Source organism: Macaca thibetana, chromosome 4 (assembly GCF_024542745.1).
Source record: "Macaca thibetana thibetana isolate TM-01 chromosome 4, ASM2454274v1, whole genome shotgun sequence".
NCBI classification, from domain to species: Eukaryota; Metazoa; Chordata; class Mammalia; order Primates; family Cercopithecidae; genus Macaca; species Macaca thibetana.
In genome coordinates, this window is record NC_065581.1 from 144181547 (window position 1) to 144199128 (window position 17582).

General features: G+C 35.3%; 1 protein-coding gene across 4 annotated transcripts in view; it reads left to right on the forward strand.

Moving 5' to 3' along the window:
• TBC1D32 (TBC1 domain family member 32) overlaps positions 1-17582 on the forward strand; it is a 223988-nt gene that overhangs the window by 159004 nt on the left and 47402 nt on the right. For 3 of the 4 annotated variants that reach the window (XM_050788739.1, XM_050788738.1, XM_050788741.1), the window contains 2 exons: positions 1405-1467; positions 9124-9249. In XM_050788739.1, coding sequence (XP_050644696.1) covers positions 1405-1467; positions 9124-9249 — 189 coding nt within the window. The remainder of the gene's footprint in view (positions 1-1404; positions 1468-9123; positions 9250-17582) is intronic. The other variant, XM_050788740.1, reaches the window with a different exon arrangement.

A 17582-nucleotide genomic window follows, 5' to 3' on the forward strand; every position in this document is an offset into this window, starting at 1 on the left:
AGAAGTTACCTCCACCTTACCTAAAATATGTTTCTTCTCTTGCTTATTTATCTCTCTGGACCTTTGTTTATTTCTCTACGAGTATTTATACCTTACAGTGAGCTTATGTATTATTTATTGTCTACTACCCTAAAATGTAATTTCTATGAAGCAAAGATGCTGTTCCCTTAGGTAGTAGGCAGTACATAAATATTTATTGGATGAAAGAGTAAATCAATGTTGGACTTCTTCCTCCTGTATTTTTTCCATTATCAAGCTGTCTCTTTGACTTTGTCACTGGACATTAAAACTTTTGTTCAGGCTAATCTAAATAAATTTAGGAAATTTTACTCATATTTGGAATAACCTCTGATTTGACTCATGTTCTAGAGTATGCAAAAGTTTACAGTTAGAAAGCTGCTTGAATTAGACTTGGGTATATATTATTGGTGAAGTAGACACTTCTATTATAGTTATTTCATCACTTAGCAAGTGGTACTTTACATTTTTATGGCACATAAAAGGTGTGCATTGTTAGCATTACTTCCTATTTTTTCACAGTTGAAAAAAATAACTAAAAAATTTACAGCCTTTTAGTCTGTGATTACTTCAAATTTTGTCTTTTATAGCTTCAGTATCTTACTTGACTGCTTCTTCCATCACATTTCTGCTTATCTGATAGGAAACTGATTTTCTGCCTGGTAAAACATTCTCTTTCAAATACTATATAAAAGAGTAAGTTATATGGTTGTAATCATTCCTTTTAATGTAATATACCAAGTAATATTAAAATCTTTATAGTCAGATCATTCCAATACTTGTAGCCAGATAGTTTCAGATGATATTATTCCTCTATGAGAAAACAGATCATTTTAAAGTTAATAATATGTAAGATATAAATATCCCTCTATAGTATATTTTTCTTTGCCCCAACCCAAAGTAACTTTTTTTTTTTACTACAAATTAAATGAAAGCAGGGTGGGGGGAGGTTTATATTATATAAAACAGAAGCGAATTCTAGTTAGAACTTGTTTTTCATCATTTGTAAATTTTCAGCTCTGAATGAATTCAGTATAAAATATGTCTTGAATCATTGGGTTCTATGTATGAGTCAAATGTCCTTGAAAACCATATTATGCTCTTAGGTAAAGACCATAAGGCTAAGTCACTATATTGCATCTATATTATTTGCATAGTTTTGGCACTTTATAAAAGTAGACAAGTGAAAATACAAACCCCTGGCAATGTTAATGCATTAATATTTTGGGGAATGGAAAAAGTTTTCCTTTTGTAGCTATTACTATTTATAAAGTTTATTTTGAATATTTTATCATTGCAAAGTACCATTTATAGAACAGTTAGAAAATTATTGCAATGTGTTTTGCTTAATAACAAAACTAATGATAGATAACATTTCTAAATTAGAGATGGGGCCAAAGAACAAGAATACCATATTCTGTGTCTCTGGAGCTATGCAGCGTTCAGTGAGTGAGTAAAAAAGCTCTTGGGTTTATAATTATAATCTTAGGATGCCTACGTATTTTATTGTCTTATGCTGATATTAAGTTTCTTTTTCCATTAAAAGATGTTGAAATATAGCCTTCTTAACTACAAATGTCTATTTTTTTCACTAGAACAATATCCTTAATTTAACAAGATAGTTTTCATTAGTCTATACTGATTTTGTTGAACAATTTTTCTTGTTCTTATTGGATATGTATCCTTATTCACTGGTGTTGATTCTTGCTGATACTTTCTGCCTTTTCAGAAATTAAGTCTCTGTTCATGTCCCTGATGAATTTATTGCCATTTCATTTACAAATTGATGGCAATACATTCTCCAATTCTAGTAGTAAAGATTTAAAATTGGAATATTACCTACATAGTATGTGGAAATAAACTTTCAAGAGAGAAAAGGGGAGAATGAGATGGACTGTAATTACAATTGCATTTTGATAAAATAATGAAAATTGCCTCGTTAACGAATGACTGGACTGGATTGCCTTTGCAAGTGTGATGAATTATGTAAACTTTAGGATTACTAATTCTCCCCCAATAAAATAGAATCCCCTAGGCATGAGTAAAAATTCTTTGAAAAATAATATGGTACTATATAAAGTGTACTATAACATGATGATAGGTATTGTGTGTGCTTATTTTAAAAGCCTTTTGTATTCTGTCTTACACATATAGTTAGTCTATAAATACTTTTTGTTGATATAATCTTTTATCAAATATTTATCTAGGCCTTTATGTCAAGTCAGACATTTTCTCATGCTTTTTTCTTTTCTTATTGTTTCTAACCTTGGAATTAAGATTTATTTTCTGCAGATAAAGGTAATTGACTTTTATTTGACGTCAACCTATGAACTAAGGAAGCTGGTAGTATGACTGAGATTATGGATTTTCCCCTCTGTAGTAAATCTTGAGCTGCAGCTATTGAGATGACTAGAAAATCAGAATAAGTATTTTCTTTTGATAAGTAAAACTTAGTTTTCATATATTTTTACTGTCATATTTGAAACACTTATCTATAGCAGAGAAAATAGATAGTAGGATGACAAGGGAAGACTAATTCTTCATTTGTTTATTTCCACCAATTTCTCCTATAGTAAATGCTTAGTTATCAAATATTAATGAAAAGCAAAAGTGGGATGATAAATCCAAAATAAGGAATACTCTATGTTAAAGATATAGATGACATACCTTAATCCACAGCTGTTCACACAAAATAGAGACTCGTCAGAATTTGGATACTCCCAAATTTATAGATGGAATGATACCTAAATTCCTTGTATTAGTTTTCTGTAGAATTGCTTCTCAGAGACCACTCCAAGGTTTTTCCTTGCTTATTATGGTAATAAAGTGAAATGCTGACTGCATCAGTCTAAATGGAGGAAAAGAAAGTAAGTAGAAACACAAAAATAAACTTCAGGATAATACAAGGTTGTCTATCTAAATTAAGCCTAGGAATCTCTTGCTAGTTTATGAAGTCTTTATTTTACTTTTTCTCCCTTTTGAAATGTCAGTTATAAGTAGGCACATCAAAATTAGTGACTGACATCCTAGAAAGAAATTATTAAACGTTTTCTGTGTAGATTGCATGTTTTCCTTTATATTTATATTGACCTTACTGTTTTGCTCCCCTTGAAATGAAAGAACTATACAGATATTCTTTCTGTATAGTCTCTCTTTCTACATTATCTATAATAATCTTACATTTTTTGTCTAATCTTTGTTCCTATATGACCTGAGAAAATAATTATATAATATCCCCAAATATAAAAAGATTATAATGCTTACCCTAACAAAGAATTTCAGAGTTTTTGAAATATTTTCAACTATCATCGATCGATTTTTTAAACTTGAAACTTGATATTTTCTTTTTTGTTTTTCTTTTCCTCAGTGGTGGTAAGGATAGAGATTAAAGTAGTTTTTTTTTTTTTTTTTTTTTTTTTTTACTTTCTTCTAAATTTTAATAGTTGTCTATAAATCATAGTGGTCTTAAAGAATATAGAGAAGAAGACTGTTTCTTTCTCTACCTTACTCATTAGATACTTCAAGCCTTTCTTGGGAAAACAAAGTGGTAGTTTTCCATGGTGACTTTATCATAACTGGATATAGAATGGATATACTGAGACATCGTTTATTATACTCTGTCTCTAGAAATAATATTGCACTCTTAGAGGAATGTAGACATGGTTGCTATAAAAATAAAGCATTGTGAATTTAAAAGGGATTATTATATTTAATCACCTAGAAAATATAAATTGCTTTCTTATTTAGTCCTAATAAGTGAATGTTCATTTCATTACAGGAGCCTGTATTTCACTCAGAAAGCAGTCAGAACCTCATATCAGGACATATTAATGAGGAGTTTTAAAATGTATACTTTAAAACACTTTACCATAATATAGTCATTAGAGTTCTTGTAAGTGAATCATTTTACACATTCATATACTTTTAGTTAAAGCTCAGTGAGTTCTGATACAGACTTTATAACAAATTATGAACTATAACTGCTCATATTTTAGTAACGTACTAGTATGCTTAATTTCAAACACTTAAGTAACTTTTAATTATACACATTCTTGTTTCCATACACATGTGTATATAATAAAATTTCTGTATACAACAGAATGCATCTGTTTTAAGAAAGGAGTTTGAATATTTAGAAATATTTATACAAAGATAACCACCACCATAATCAAATGTAGAACATTTTTTCATGATCCCACATTAATTCCCTTTATTTTTTGCAGTCAGCTTCTCTCCACCCACTTGCATGCTACCATTAACTTTTTTCTTTACTATAAGTCAGGGCTTCTCAATCTTAGCAGTATTAATGTTTTGGGTAATTTGCTTTCCTTTTCCGGGAGGGATTGTCCTGTGCATTGTAGGATTTTTTAGCAGCATCCCTGGCTCCAATCCACTTCATGCCAATAAAACTCTCTCTCTCTCTTCTCAGTTGTGACAATCAGAAATGTCTATAGACATTGCCAAGTGTTCCCTGGGGAGCAAAACCATGTCCACTTGAGAACCACTGCTATAAGATTAGTTTTTCCTGTTCCAGCATTTCATACAAATAGAATTACATAGGATACATTCTTTGTACCTGTTTCCTTTCTCTTAGCATAATGGTTTTGAGATTGACCCAGATTGTTGCATGTCCCATTCAGTTGTCTCTTTTTACTGAGATGGCAGTATTGAAAAACTACAGTTTGTTTAAACATCTACCTTTGGTTTGTATTTTCTTCAAATCCCTAAAAATAATTGCTTTTATGTCCTTGCTAATTTCAGTCTTTGGTGAGTCTGTATCTGTTAATCTGTTAGTTGATGTATCTTCAAGTTGTGAGTCACATTCTTCCTTTTTCTTCATGTTAGTGGAGTTTTTGAGGGCATTAGACCTTATTTACACTGAGTGCTAGATTTTATTGTCTTTCTTTAAGGAGTGGTGGACATTTTTTTGGCGGGCAGCTAAGTTATTTGTGGATCAACTTTACTTTCAGGACTTCCATTTTTTTGTTAGGGTGGATGTATAATTGCCTTCCTTTATGACTAGTTTTACCTGTTACCAAGGTATGACCTTTCTGGGACCTCTGTGGAAAACCCAGGTAATTAACTAGTACTCTCCACTCTGTTTGGAACTTGGACATCTTGTAACTCTAGGTGTGCTCTGGGAATTATTCAGTTTATATCCCCCAGCTGTTGCTTGCTCAGCCTTGTGAAATTTCACCCTTAGTCTCCACAGCTGATCAGTCAGCAGGCAACTTGACAAATAGTTAACCAGTTTGCTAGAGCTCTTTCTCTCCAGTATTCTATCCCACAAATTTTAGCCTCTTTAATCTCTTTGAAATCTGACATCTGTCTCCTTAATTCAACAAAACCTCCAAGAAGATAGTGGACAATCATAAAGCTCACCTGATTGGTTTCCCTTTTCTCAAACATTACAATCCTGCACTGCCCATTGGCTAATGTCTGAAAACAGTTGTTTGATATATTTTATCCAGTCTGGTTGTTTACAGCAGAAGGCAAGTCTATTCCTAGTTCCTCCATCGTGGCCAGAGGCAACACTTCTTAAAATATTCTTTTTTTCCTGATTATAAATATAGAAATGTTCCATGTATAAATTTTGGGAAATATGGAATTCTATGTATTATTCATATTATACTCACAGTCACTAATTTAGAATTGTCATATGCCTAAAATATCTATTATGGAGGAGCTTTCATTTTCCCTTACCTCGTGTCTCCATATCAAAGGGCCTTTGCTAGAGTAATACCATTGGCCTCTCCCTGGACTTCCTTACTCATTCTGCGTAAGTTAAGAGGAATGGTTGATAAGTAAATCTGGAAGAAGGAATAGAAGGTCGTGTGCTAGCCTACTTGTAGGCTGCACTTTTAATTTAGCCACTTTTATTTTTGCACTTTTTCTAGCAAGAAGAGTCAGGAGAGGCCTTTGATTGTCTCTGTCTGTCTATGGCTGAATAGATTTATGGTATTCAGTTCAGGGAAGATATCTACAAGGCCATGTGGCAGTAGATGCAAGCAATGATGCTTAATTTAGCTGTTTGTATACTAACACTGATAACTTTGAACTCTGTTTATTTATACCTGTTGGCTTCTCAGTTGGTCCCAGATTTGGAGAAGATAAAGGAATTATTTATTGTTCCCCTTAAACTCAGTAGTGTCACAGATAATACATGTTTTTCAGTTAAAACCATATCACATCACTTCATATTTTTAACTTTGAGGAATGCAAACTGTAAAGCATATACTCTCTATGATGGCTGGGGGAAGAGTAGACAGAATTATAATGCAGGGTACAAAGCTGCCTCTCTAACAGTCTTTTAGTCAGCCTGTTTTCAGCTCAGCATTTCTTTATTGCCTCAAATCCAATTTCCAGCTATCTGAACTGGGTCCTTCAGGCTGTCTACCAACTGGTAGATGCAGGCGCGTACCACATATGCTGCCTCAGTGCTGTTTACAATTATAATGCCTTGTGTTCTTTTCCTTAGAATGAGATGATGAGAAAGCAAAACAGAATAGCAAGTGTGAAAGGAGAGAGAATGGAGAGCAAGAGGAGGGAAGAGTAAAAAGAAAACAGAATTATAAATAGCAGGTAGCCTATGAAAGGGCTATATGGATGTCCTCTGAAGGAGGTAGTAACATCCTTTGTTTGAAGGAGGTAAAAGATGGAGTTACACATGAGTAGAATAAGAAAATAGAGGAGGAAAAAAGATGAAAAAAGTGCATTTTCTTTGCAATCGTGTGTCACTAGTGTTTCTTATTAGGCTCTAGGTATTTTGTTCTTGGGAATATGTAATGTGGATATTTTAAATGAAAACAATAAAAATTCAATTTCAATAATGTTGAATTAAGTCTTTACCTAATTCTTGTCAAGATACATTTAACATTAAAAATTTTTTGTTAGCAATAACATAATTTTCAATAAAATTATTAGCTCTGTTGAAATTTTATGAGGTTATAGTTTTAAGTGTGTTTATTAAAAAGATTCATTTTCTCTTTTGATTTGATGCTTGATAATTTTTCTCTAGTTATTGCTTCTGACTGAGGCTGTTTGTGAAATGTATCATTGTAGTCTTGGTATTCAAAGACAGTAGATTAGTGCTGAATATCAGAATTACATATGCTTTCAACAGAACAACATTTCATTTATGTATTTATGTGAGTCCACATGTGTTTGGTGTCTGTATCTGTGTATTCATGTGTTTGTATGAGAGAGTATGTGTGTAGCTTTGATATAAAAAGGCTTTTTCTGACCTAAATGTCAAATAGGGAAATAGCTACAAAAATCGTGATTTTATATATGATAATCATGAGGATCATGCAGTAATACGTAGCACTTTTCTTAGGGCTAAATAACACTGAAATTTTAGATCACAGGAGTGACATGCCTTGATTACAATATTATCATCTGTTTGTTTATATGTATATACACACGTACATGCATATATATGACATGTGCATTTCATGAGGGCCGTGATATTGTCTTTATCCACATAGGAGGACTTCTGTATGTAGTAAATGGAATTTTATAAAAATTGGGCTGAAAAGTTAAATTTAAAAAGTTGTATTATGCTGGAAAGCTTATTTGATTTTTAAAACCTGGAAGAATAAAGACTTGCTTTCATCATTATAATTTTCTTTTTTAAGAAAAAATTAAGACATTGTTAGCTGAAACCCTCTCAAGTATCAGGTTGACCACTGGTATCTTCCTAGTGGGATTAATTAACCTAAAATAGAGCTTAGGTAGATGTAGTGTTAATGTTCCCATACCCTAATTTAGAACAGAAACAATTAAACCTTTAACCCTATAATTTCAAAAGGTTCTTGCTCTCTTTTTATCCCCAAAATCTCTTTCAAGAGAAGTGGTAAAGAAAAGCTATGAATTAATTTGGCTACTGATTCTCCCATTTTATTCTAGAAAATAAGAGAACATCTTTGCCTCTTTTGTCTCCTTTGAATTTTTACATATGTATATGTCTATATGAATACATATGCATATATCTTTTTTAACAACACTTAAATGTTCATTTACCATATTATTCATTGATTTTTTTTTAAATAAAATCTCATGGGTATAAGTACCTTTAAAGCTACGTAATTAAATGGAATCTGCTATGTATTCATGAGTTCACTTAGAAGAAAAGTTATATTTTAGCAATAAATACTTTCCTTAGCCCTATTCATTATTTTCAGTTTATGCGCAGAAAATCTCTACCTCCATCCTCTTTGGATCCCAGCAGGATCTGATAATTAAATTGAAATAACAGATTAACAGGAGAAAAGCATAATACAAGTTTTATGTGGCATGAGAGTTCTCATAGGGAAATGAAGACTCAAAGAAGCAGTTACCTGTATACTGAGTTGAACAAAGAATAATAAACTGAAAATGTGACTAAATTATGTGGGAGGCTTAAAAGAGAAGTCATTTTAATAAGGTTTGCAAAATACTCTCTGGTCTCAACTTCTCATCCTTGAAGTAAATATGTTGTCTTTTCTTCTGGTATAGAGAGTGTCTTTCACATGAGAATTTCATTTTCTTCTTAGAGAAACACCAGGAAGGTTAACATGATCTTGTACTTGCTGTTTTTCAAATGTCTTCAATTTAAATACTAAAGATGCCAGAATAGCGTATTTTAACCCCTAATCAGCAGATTTTTTCCAAGATGAATAACTAAATGATTGACTAAAGATTTTTTACACTTTCTTTTTGCTTTTAAAGAGGTAAATAAAAAATTGTATCTGAAAGTACCTGAGGAATGAGTTTAGTGTTCCTGTCAGTCTACATAATGAAATTTTAAGGTTCATGCTGTCTATTAAAACAGATACTCAGTAATGAGCCATATTCATATAAGAAAAAGGCTATTCAAGAATTATGGTTACAAATCACAATCCATTTTATGAGCTTTTAATAATTTAGTAATTCATTGTTGTGAACTTTTAATACATGTAACAAACAATTAATGGTATAAGATGTAATTACAGAAGAATATCTGTTTCCCTTTAAAAGCCATATGTATTCCATATGGAATTTTCAACTGTTTACATAGTTAACATTAATAATTTTTCAGTATATCTAGCATGTCTTATTATAATAATGTGTTATCTTTCTGATTAGACAATGATCTTGGCAAGCTTTTATTATGCCTCAAAATATCTGATAAACAAACTGAATGGATAGTAAACTGCCGAAGACAATTTTGCAAAATGATGAAAACCAAACCTGATATAATCAGTGGAGAGGGTAAGTACATTGTTTCCATTTTGGGTTTTCTTATGTATGAAAATTATATTCATAGAATCTGTGGTTCTCAAAGATTAGTATTGGCATATGTAGGAAACATAATGCTAATTCCAGAAGTTCGCTTATTTCTGAGAAACTTAAGAGAACACAAATTAAAATCTGAGAGACTACTAAGCATTGCCTTTTTGTTTTTTCTTTTCTTTTGGAACTGTCTAAACAGTCTTGGTGAGCAAAACTAGAACACTACCTCTACCTAGGTAGCAATTTGCTTGGTTTTACCAGTTTTTACCTGAGTATGACATATTGCTATATTTTTTAGAAATTTTATTGATTTTTTAATCAACATTGTTATTTTGAATCACTTTTATATGCATGCAAGTAAATTTAGTGACTCCTAAAGAAATTTTGTTTTAAGGGAACAGCTATGTTTGCTAAATTAGCAAACAAGTTTATTTGTATTCAGTTATCTGCTTGTGCATTTGTTTTCTGAAATAATTTTTTAAATTAACATTACTTATTCTGAATAAAGTAAAAAGAAGTGCTGAGAAAAAAGTTCTAATGTCAGTGTAAGCTAGATTTCCTGAAAATTGTAATTTAAAAGTATTGTGTACTTTATCAGCAATGCTTTATAGTTTTCATGTTTGTGTCATTTGTTCCAAAATTTAAAATGGGAAATGGAGAAAAGTTTTTATATTGTTAGTTGTTGGAGGAATATTTCCAGAGAATAATGTTATATATTTATGGCTTAGAAATCAAACATTGTTCTCCAAAGTTTAACTATGAAGTGAGCAGTTAAACTATGTTTTATCCCCCCAGATATTTATAAAATATCTATTCTAAGTATATATTTAACATTGATTGAATAATAGAGAATATTTAATATAAACTGTGGACTGCACAGTTTAATATAAACTCCTAATTTGCACAACAAATTAAGAAAGCAGCAAACTGGAATGATGTTCAGTTTAAACACAAAAACTAAATGTGTAAGTAGTTGTGAGTTTATCTCTAGCAGGGGTAGTTAAAACAAAAGAGAGACATTTGGGGGTGGAGCAAGATGGCCGAATAGGAACAGCTCCAGTCTCCAACTCCCAGCGCGAGCGACACAGAAGACAGGAGATTTCTGCATTTTCAACTGAGGTACTGGGTTCATCTCACTAGGGAGCACGGGACAGTCGGTGCTGGTCAGCTGCTGCAGCCCGACCAGCGAGAGCTGAAGCAGGGCGAGGCATGGCCTCACCTGGGAAGCACAAGGGGGAAGGGAATCCTATTTCCTAGCCAGGGGAACTGAGACACACAACACCTGGAAAATCGGGTAATTCCCACCCCAATACTGCGCTCTACCAAAGATCTTAGCAAACGGGCACACCAGGAGATTATATCCCATACCTGGCTGGGAGGGTCCCACGCCCACGGAGCCTCCCTCATTGCTAGCACAGCAGTCTGTGATCTCGCGGCAAGGCAGCAGCGAGGCTGGAGGAGGGGTGCCCGCCATTGCTGAGGCTTAAGTAGATAAAGCGGCTGGGAAGCTCGAACTGGGTGGAGCTCACAGCAGCTCAAGGAGTCCTGCCTGTCTCTGTAGACTCCACCTCTGGGGACAGGGCACAGCTAAACAATAACAACAACAACAAAAAAGCAGCTGAAACCTCTGCAGACGCAAACGACTGTGTCTGACAGCTTTGAAGAGAGCAGTGGATCTCCCAACACGGAGGTTGAGATCTGAGAACGGACAGGCTGCCTGCTCAAGTGGGTCCCTGACCCCTGAGTAGCCTAACTGGGAGACATCCCCCACTAGGGGCATACCGACACCCCACACCTCACATGGTGGAGTACACCCCTGAGAGGAAGCTTCCAAAGCAAGAATCAGACAGGTACACTCGCTGTTCAGCAGTATTCTATCTTCTGCAGCCTCTGCTGCTGATACCCAGGCAAACAGGGTCTGGAGCGGACCTCAAGCAATCTCCAACAGACCTACAGCTGAGGGTCCTGACTGTTAGAAGGAAAACTAACAAACAGGAAGGACACCCACACCAAAACTCCATCAGTAGGTCACCATCATCAAAGACCAGAGGCAGATAAAACCACAAAGATGGGGAAAAAGCAGGGCAGAAAAGCTGGAAATTCAAAAAATAAGAGCGCATCGCCCCCTGCAAAGGAACGCAGCTCATCGCCAGCAACAGATCAAAGCTGGACGGAGAATGACTTTGACGAGTTGAGAGAAGAAGGCTCCAGTCCATCAAACTTCTCAGAGCTAAAGGAGGAATTACGTACCCAGCACCAAGAAACTAAAAATCTTGAAAAAAGAGTGGAAGAATTAATAACTAGAATAATTAATGCAGAGAAGGCCATAAACGAATTGACAGAGATGAAAACCATGACACGAAAAATACGTGACAAATGCACAAGCTTCAGTAACCAACTCGATCAACTGGAAGAAAGAGTATCAGTGATTGAAGATCAAATGAATGAAATGAAGCGAGAAGAGAAACCTAAAGAAAAAAGAAGAAAAAGAAATGAACAAAGCCTGCAAGATTATGTAAAAAGACCAAATCTACATCTGAGTGGGGTGCCTGAAAGTGAGGGGGAAAATGGAACCAAGTTGGAAAACACTCTTCAGGATATCATCCAGGAGAACTTCCCCAACCTAGTAGGGCAGGCCAACATTCAAATTCAGGAAATACAGAGAACGCCACAAAGATACTCCTCGAGAAGAGCAACTCCAAGACACATAATTGCCAGATTCACCAAAGTTGAAATGAAGGAAAAAATCTTAAGGGCAGCCAGAGAGAAAGGTCGGGTTACCCACAAAGGGAAGCCCATCAGACTAACAGCAGATCTCTCGGCAGAAACTCTACAAGCCAGAAGAGAGTGGGGGCCAATATTCAGCATTATTAAAGAAAAGAATTTTCAACCCAGAATTTCATATCCAGCCAAACTAAGTTTCATAAGTGAAGGAGAAATAAAATCCTTTACAGATAAGCAAATGCTTAGAGATTTTGTCACCACCAGGCCTGTCTTGCAAGAGACCTTGAAGGAAGCAATAAACATGGAAAGGAACAACCGGTACCAGCCATTGCAAAAACATGCCAAAATGTAAAGACCATCGAGGCTAGGAAGAAACTGCATCAACTAACGAGCAAAATAACCAGTTAATATCATAATGGCAGGATCAAGTTCACACATAACAATATTAACCTTAAATGTAAATGGACTAAATGCTCCAATTAAAAGACACAGACTGGCAAACTGGATAAAGATTCAAGACCCATCAGTTTGCTGTACTCAGGAGACCCATCTCACATGCAGAGACATACATAAGCTCAAAATAAAGGGATGGAGGAAGATCTACCAAGCAAATGGAGAACAAAAAAAAGCAGGGGTTGCAATCCTAGTCTCTGATAAAACAGACTTTAAACCATCAAAGATCAAAAGAGACGAAGAAGGCCATTACATAATGGTAAAGGGATCAATTCAACAGGAAGAGCTAACTATCCTAAATATATATGCACCCAATACAGGAGCACCCAGATTCATAAAGCAAGTCCTTAAAGACTTACAAAGGGACTTAGACTCCCATACAATAATAATGGGAGACTTCAACACCCCACTGTCAACATTAGACAGATCAACGAGACAGAAAGTTAACAAGGATATCCAGGAATTGAACTCAACTCTGCAGCAAGCAGATCTAATAGACATCTACAGAACTCCACCCCAAATCAACAGAATATACATTCTACTCAGCACCACATCACACTTATTCCAAAATTGACCACATAATTGGAAGTAAAGCACTCCTGAGCAAATGTACAAAAACAGAAATTATAACAAACTGTCTCTCAGACCACAGTGCAATCAAATTAGAACTCAGGACTAAGAAACTCAATCAAAACCGCTCAACTACATGGACACTGACCAACCTGCTCCTGAATAACTACTGGGTACATAACGAAATGAAGGCAGAAATAAAGATGTTCTTTGAAATCAATGAGAACAAAAATACAACATATCAGAATCTCTGGGACACATTTAAAGCAATGTGTAGAGGGAAATTTATAGCACTAAATGCCCACAAGAGAAAGCTGGAAAGATGTAAAATTGACACTTTAACATCACAACTAAAAGAACTAGAGAAGCAAGAGCAAACACATTCAAAAGCTAGCAGAAGGCAAGAAATAACTAAGGTCAGAGCAGAACTGAAGGAGATAGAGACACAAAAAACCCTCCAAAAAATCAATGAATCCAAGAGTTGGTTTTTTGAAAAGATCAACAAAATTGATAGACCGCTAGCAAGACTAATAAAGAAGAAAAGAGAGAAGAATCAAATCGACGCAATAAAAAATGATAAAGGGGATATCACCACCGACCCCACAGAAATACAAACTACCATCAGAGAATACTATAAACACCTCTACACAAATAAACTAGAAAATCTAGAAGAAATGGATAATTTCCTGGACACTTACACTCTCCCAAGACTAAACCAGGAAGAAGCTGAATTCCTGAATAGACCAATAGCAGGCTCTGAAATTGAGGCAATAATTAATAGCCTACCAACAAAAAAAAGTCCAGGACCAGATGGATTCACAGCTGAATTCTCCCAGAGGTACAAGGAGGAGCTGGTACCATTTCTTCTGAAACTATTCCAATCAATAGAAAAAGAGGGAATCCTCCCTAACTCATTTTATGAGGCCAATATCATCCTGATACCAAAGCCTGGCAGAGACACAACAAAAAAAGAGAATTTTAGACCAATATCCCTGATGAACGTCGATGCAAAAATCCTCAATTAAATACTGGCAAACCAAATTCAGCAACACATCAAAAAGCTTATCCACCATGATCAAGTGGGCTTCATCCCTGGGATGCAAGGCTGGTTCAACATATGCAAATCAATAAATGTAATCCAGCATATAAAGAGAACCAAAGACAAGAACCACATGATTATCTCAATAGATGCAGAAAAGGCCTTTGACAAAATTCAACAGCCCCTTCATGCTAAAAACGCTCAATAAATTCAGTATTGATGGAACGTATCTCAAAATAATAAGAGCTATTTATGACAAACCCACAGCCAATATCATACTGAATGGGCAAAAACTGGAAAAATTCCCTTTGAAAACTGGCACAAGACAGGGATGCCCTCTCTCACCATTCCTATTCAACATAGTGTTGGAAGTTCTGGCTAGGGCAATCAGGCAAGAGAAAGAAATCAAGGGTATTCAGTTAGGAAAAGAAGAAGTCAAACTGTCCCTGTTTGCAGATGACATGATTGTATATTTAGAAAACCCCATTGTCTCAGCCCAAAATCTCCTTAAGCTGATAAGCAAGTTCAGCAAAGTCTCAGGATACAAAATTAATGTGCAAAAATCACAAGCATTCTTATACACCAGTAACAGACAAACAGAGCCAAATCATGAATGAACTTCCATTCACGATTGCTTCAAAGACAATGAAATACCTAGGAATCCAACTTACAAGGGATGTAAAGGACCTCTTCAAGGAGAACTACAAACTACTGCTCAGTGAAATAAAAGAGGACACAAACAAATGGAAGAACATACCATGCTCATGGATAGGAAGAATTAATATCGTGAAAATGGCCATACTGCCCAAGGTAATTTGTAAATTCAATGCCATCCCCATCAAGCTACCAATGAGTTTCTTCACAGAATTGGAAAAAAATGCTTTAAAGTTCATATGGAACCAAAAAAGAGCCCGCATAGCCAAGACAATCCTAAGTCAAAAGAACAAAGCTGAAGGCATCACGCTACCTGACTTCAAACTATACTACAAGGCTACAGTAACCTAAACAGCAGGGTACTGGTGCCAAAACAGAGATATAGACCAATGGAACAGAACTGAGTCCTCAGAAATAATACCGCACATCTACAGCCATCTGATCTTTGACAAACCTCAGAAAAACAAGAAATGGGGAAAAGATTCCCTATTTAATAAATGGTGCTGGGAAAATTGGCTAGCCATAAGTAGAAAGCTGAAACTGAATCCTTTCCTTACTCCTTATACGAAAATTAATTCAAGATGGATAAGAGACTTAAATGTTAGACCTAATACCATCAAAACCCTAGAAGAAAACCTAGGTAATACCATTCAGGACATAGGCATGGGCAAGGACTTCATGTCTAAAACACCAAAAGCAATGACAACAAAAGCCAAAATTGACAGATGGGATCTCATTAAACTAAAGAGCTTCTGCACAGCAAAAGAAACTACCATCAGAGTGAAGAGGCAACCTACAGAATGGGAGAAAATTTTTGCAATCTAGTCATGTGACAAAGGGCTAATATCCAGAACCTACAAAGAACTCAAACAAATTTACAAGAAAAAAACAACCCCATCAAAAAGTGGGCGAAGGAAATGAACAGACATTTCTCAAAAGAAGACATTCATACAGCCAACAGACACATGAATAAATGCTCATCGTCACTGGCCATCAGAGAAATGCAAATCAAAACCACAATGAGATACCATCTCACACCATTTAGAATGGCAATCATTAAAAAGTCAGGAAACAACAGGTGCTGGAGAGGATGTGGAGAAACAGGAACACTTTTACACTGTTGGTGGGATTGTAAACTAGTTCAACCATTATGGAAAACAGTTGGGCGATTCCTCAAGGATCTAGAACTAGAAGTACCATATGACCCAGCCATCCCATTACTGGGTATATACCCAAAGGATTATAAATCATGCTGCTATAAAAATACATGCACACGTATGTTTATTGCGGCATTATTCACAATAGCAAAGACTTGGAATCAACCCAGATGTCCATCAGTGACAGACTGGATTAAGAAAATGTGGCACATATACACCATGGAATACTATGCAGCCATAAAAAAGGATGAGTTTGTATCCTTTGTAGGGACATGGATGCAGCTGGAAACCATCATTCTCAGCAAACTATCGCAAGAACAGAAAACCAAACACTGCATCTTCTCACTTATAGGTGGGAACTGAACAATGAGATCACTTGGACTCGGGAAGGGGAACATCATACACCAGGGCCTATCATGGGGACGGGGGAAGGGGGAAGGATTGCATTGGGAGTTATACCTGATGTAAATGACGAGTTGATGGGTGCTGACGAGTTGATGGGTGCAGCACACCAACATGGCACAAGTATACATATGTAACAAACCTGCACGTTATGCACATGTACCCTAGAACTTAAAGTATAAAAAAAAAAAAAAAAAAAAAAAAAGACAAAAGAGAAATACCAGCTGTTTTAACTATTATTCATTCCTCTGAAACAGGACAAACATGTAGAACATTACCATTAAAACTGTGTTTTCTTTGGAATCTTGGTAGCTTGGGGCACTTTCCACAAGTCTTCACCTCAGTTATTTATTACTTTGTTTTGTTTTTGAGACAGAGTTTTGCTCTGTCACCCAGGCTGGAGTGCCATGGTGGGATCTTGTCTCACTGCAACCTCCTGGGTTCAGGCGATTTTCCTGCCTCAGCCTCCTGAGTAGCTGGGATTACAGGCGCATGTCATGACACCTAGTTAATTTTTGTATTTTTAGTAGAGACAGGGTTTCACCATGTTGGCCAGGCTGGTCTCAAACTCCTGATCTCAGGTGATCCAACTGCCCCAGCCTCCCACAATGCTGGGATTACAGGTATGAACCACCTTGCCCTGCCTATTCATTACTTTGATACTCTTAAAAATAGAGTCTAAGTGTTTCTGGTTCCTTTTTATGGAACGTAGTGTTGGGGAAAAATCTCATCTCCAGCAATGAGCATTAGGCAATTCCACATAATTACTCATAATTATAAAAAGTCTTCTCATATAACAGTCTTCTTTTTTAAAAAGGAATATGGTGATTTTTAATTTACCTTTGGTTACATTTAAGTTTATTTTGCTCTGGTAATTTAATCCTACTGTCCCCTTTGTTTAAATTTTAGTGCTCCCAATCTAGGTTTTTCCTGTGTGAGATACCATTGAGAGTATAAAATGAAGTATGTTCTTCCTGTTGCTTTCTCTTTTCTGATTATGACCAATAGTAATCTACTCAATCATTGAAAGGAGAAACCTTTTCCTTGACTTCTTCCTTTTATCCCCTGAATTATACCTGTCCTCTTAGTCACCAAGTCTTACAGATGCTATTCCTAAGTCTCTCTCTAATTTGTTCTTTCTCATTCATATCCTCTACCACTACTTTAAGTATTCATCACTTAGCAACTGGACAATTATCTAACGTATTTATTTTTGGAAAACCAGAAATTATAAATAAGCAAAATAAAGAGCTAAAATTTACCTATAATTTCATCCTTCATGTATTATCACTTTTTATTTTTAATCAAAATCA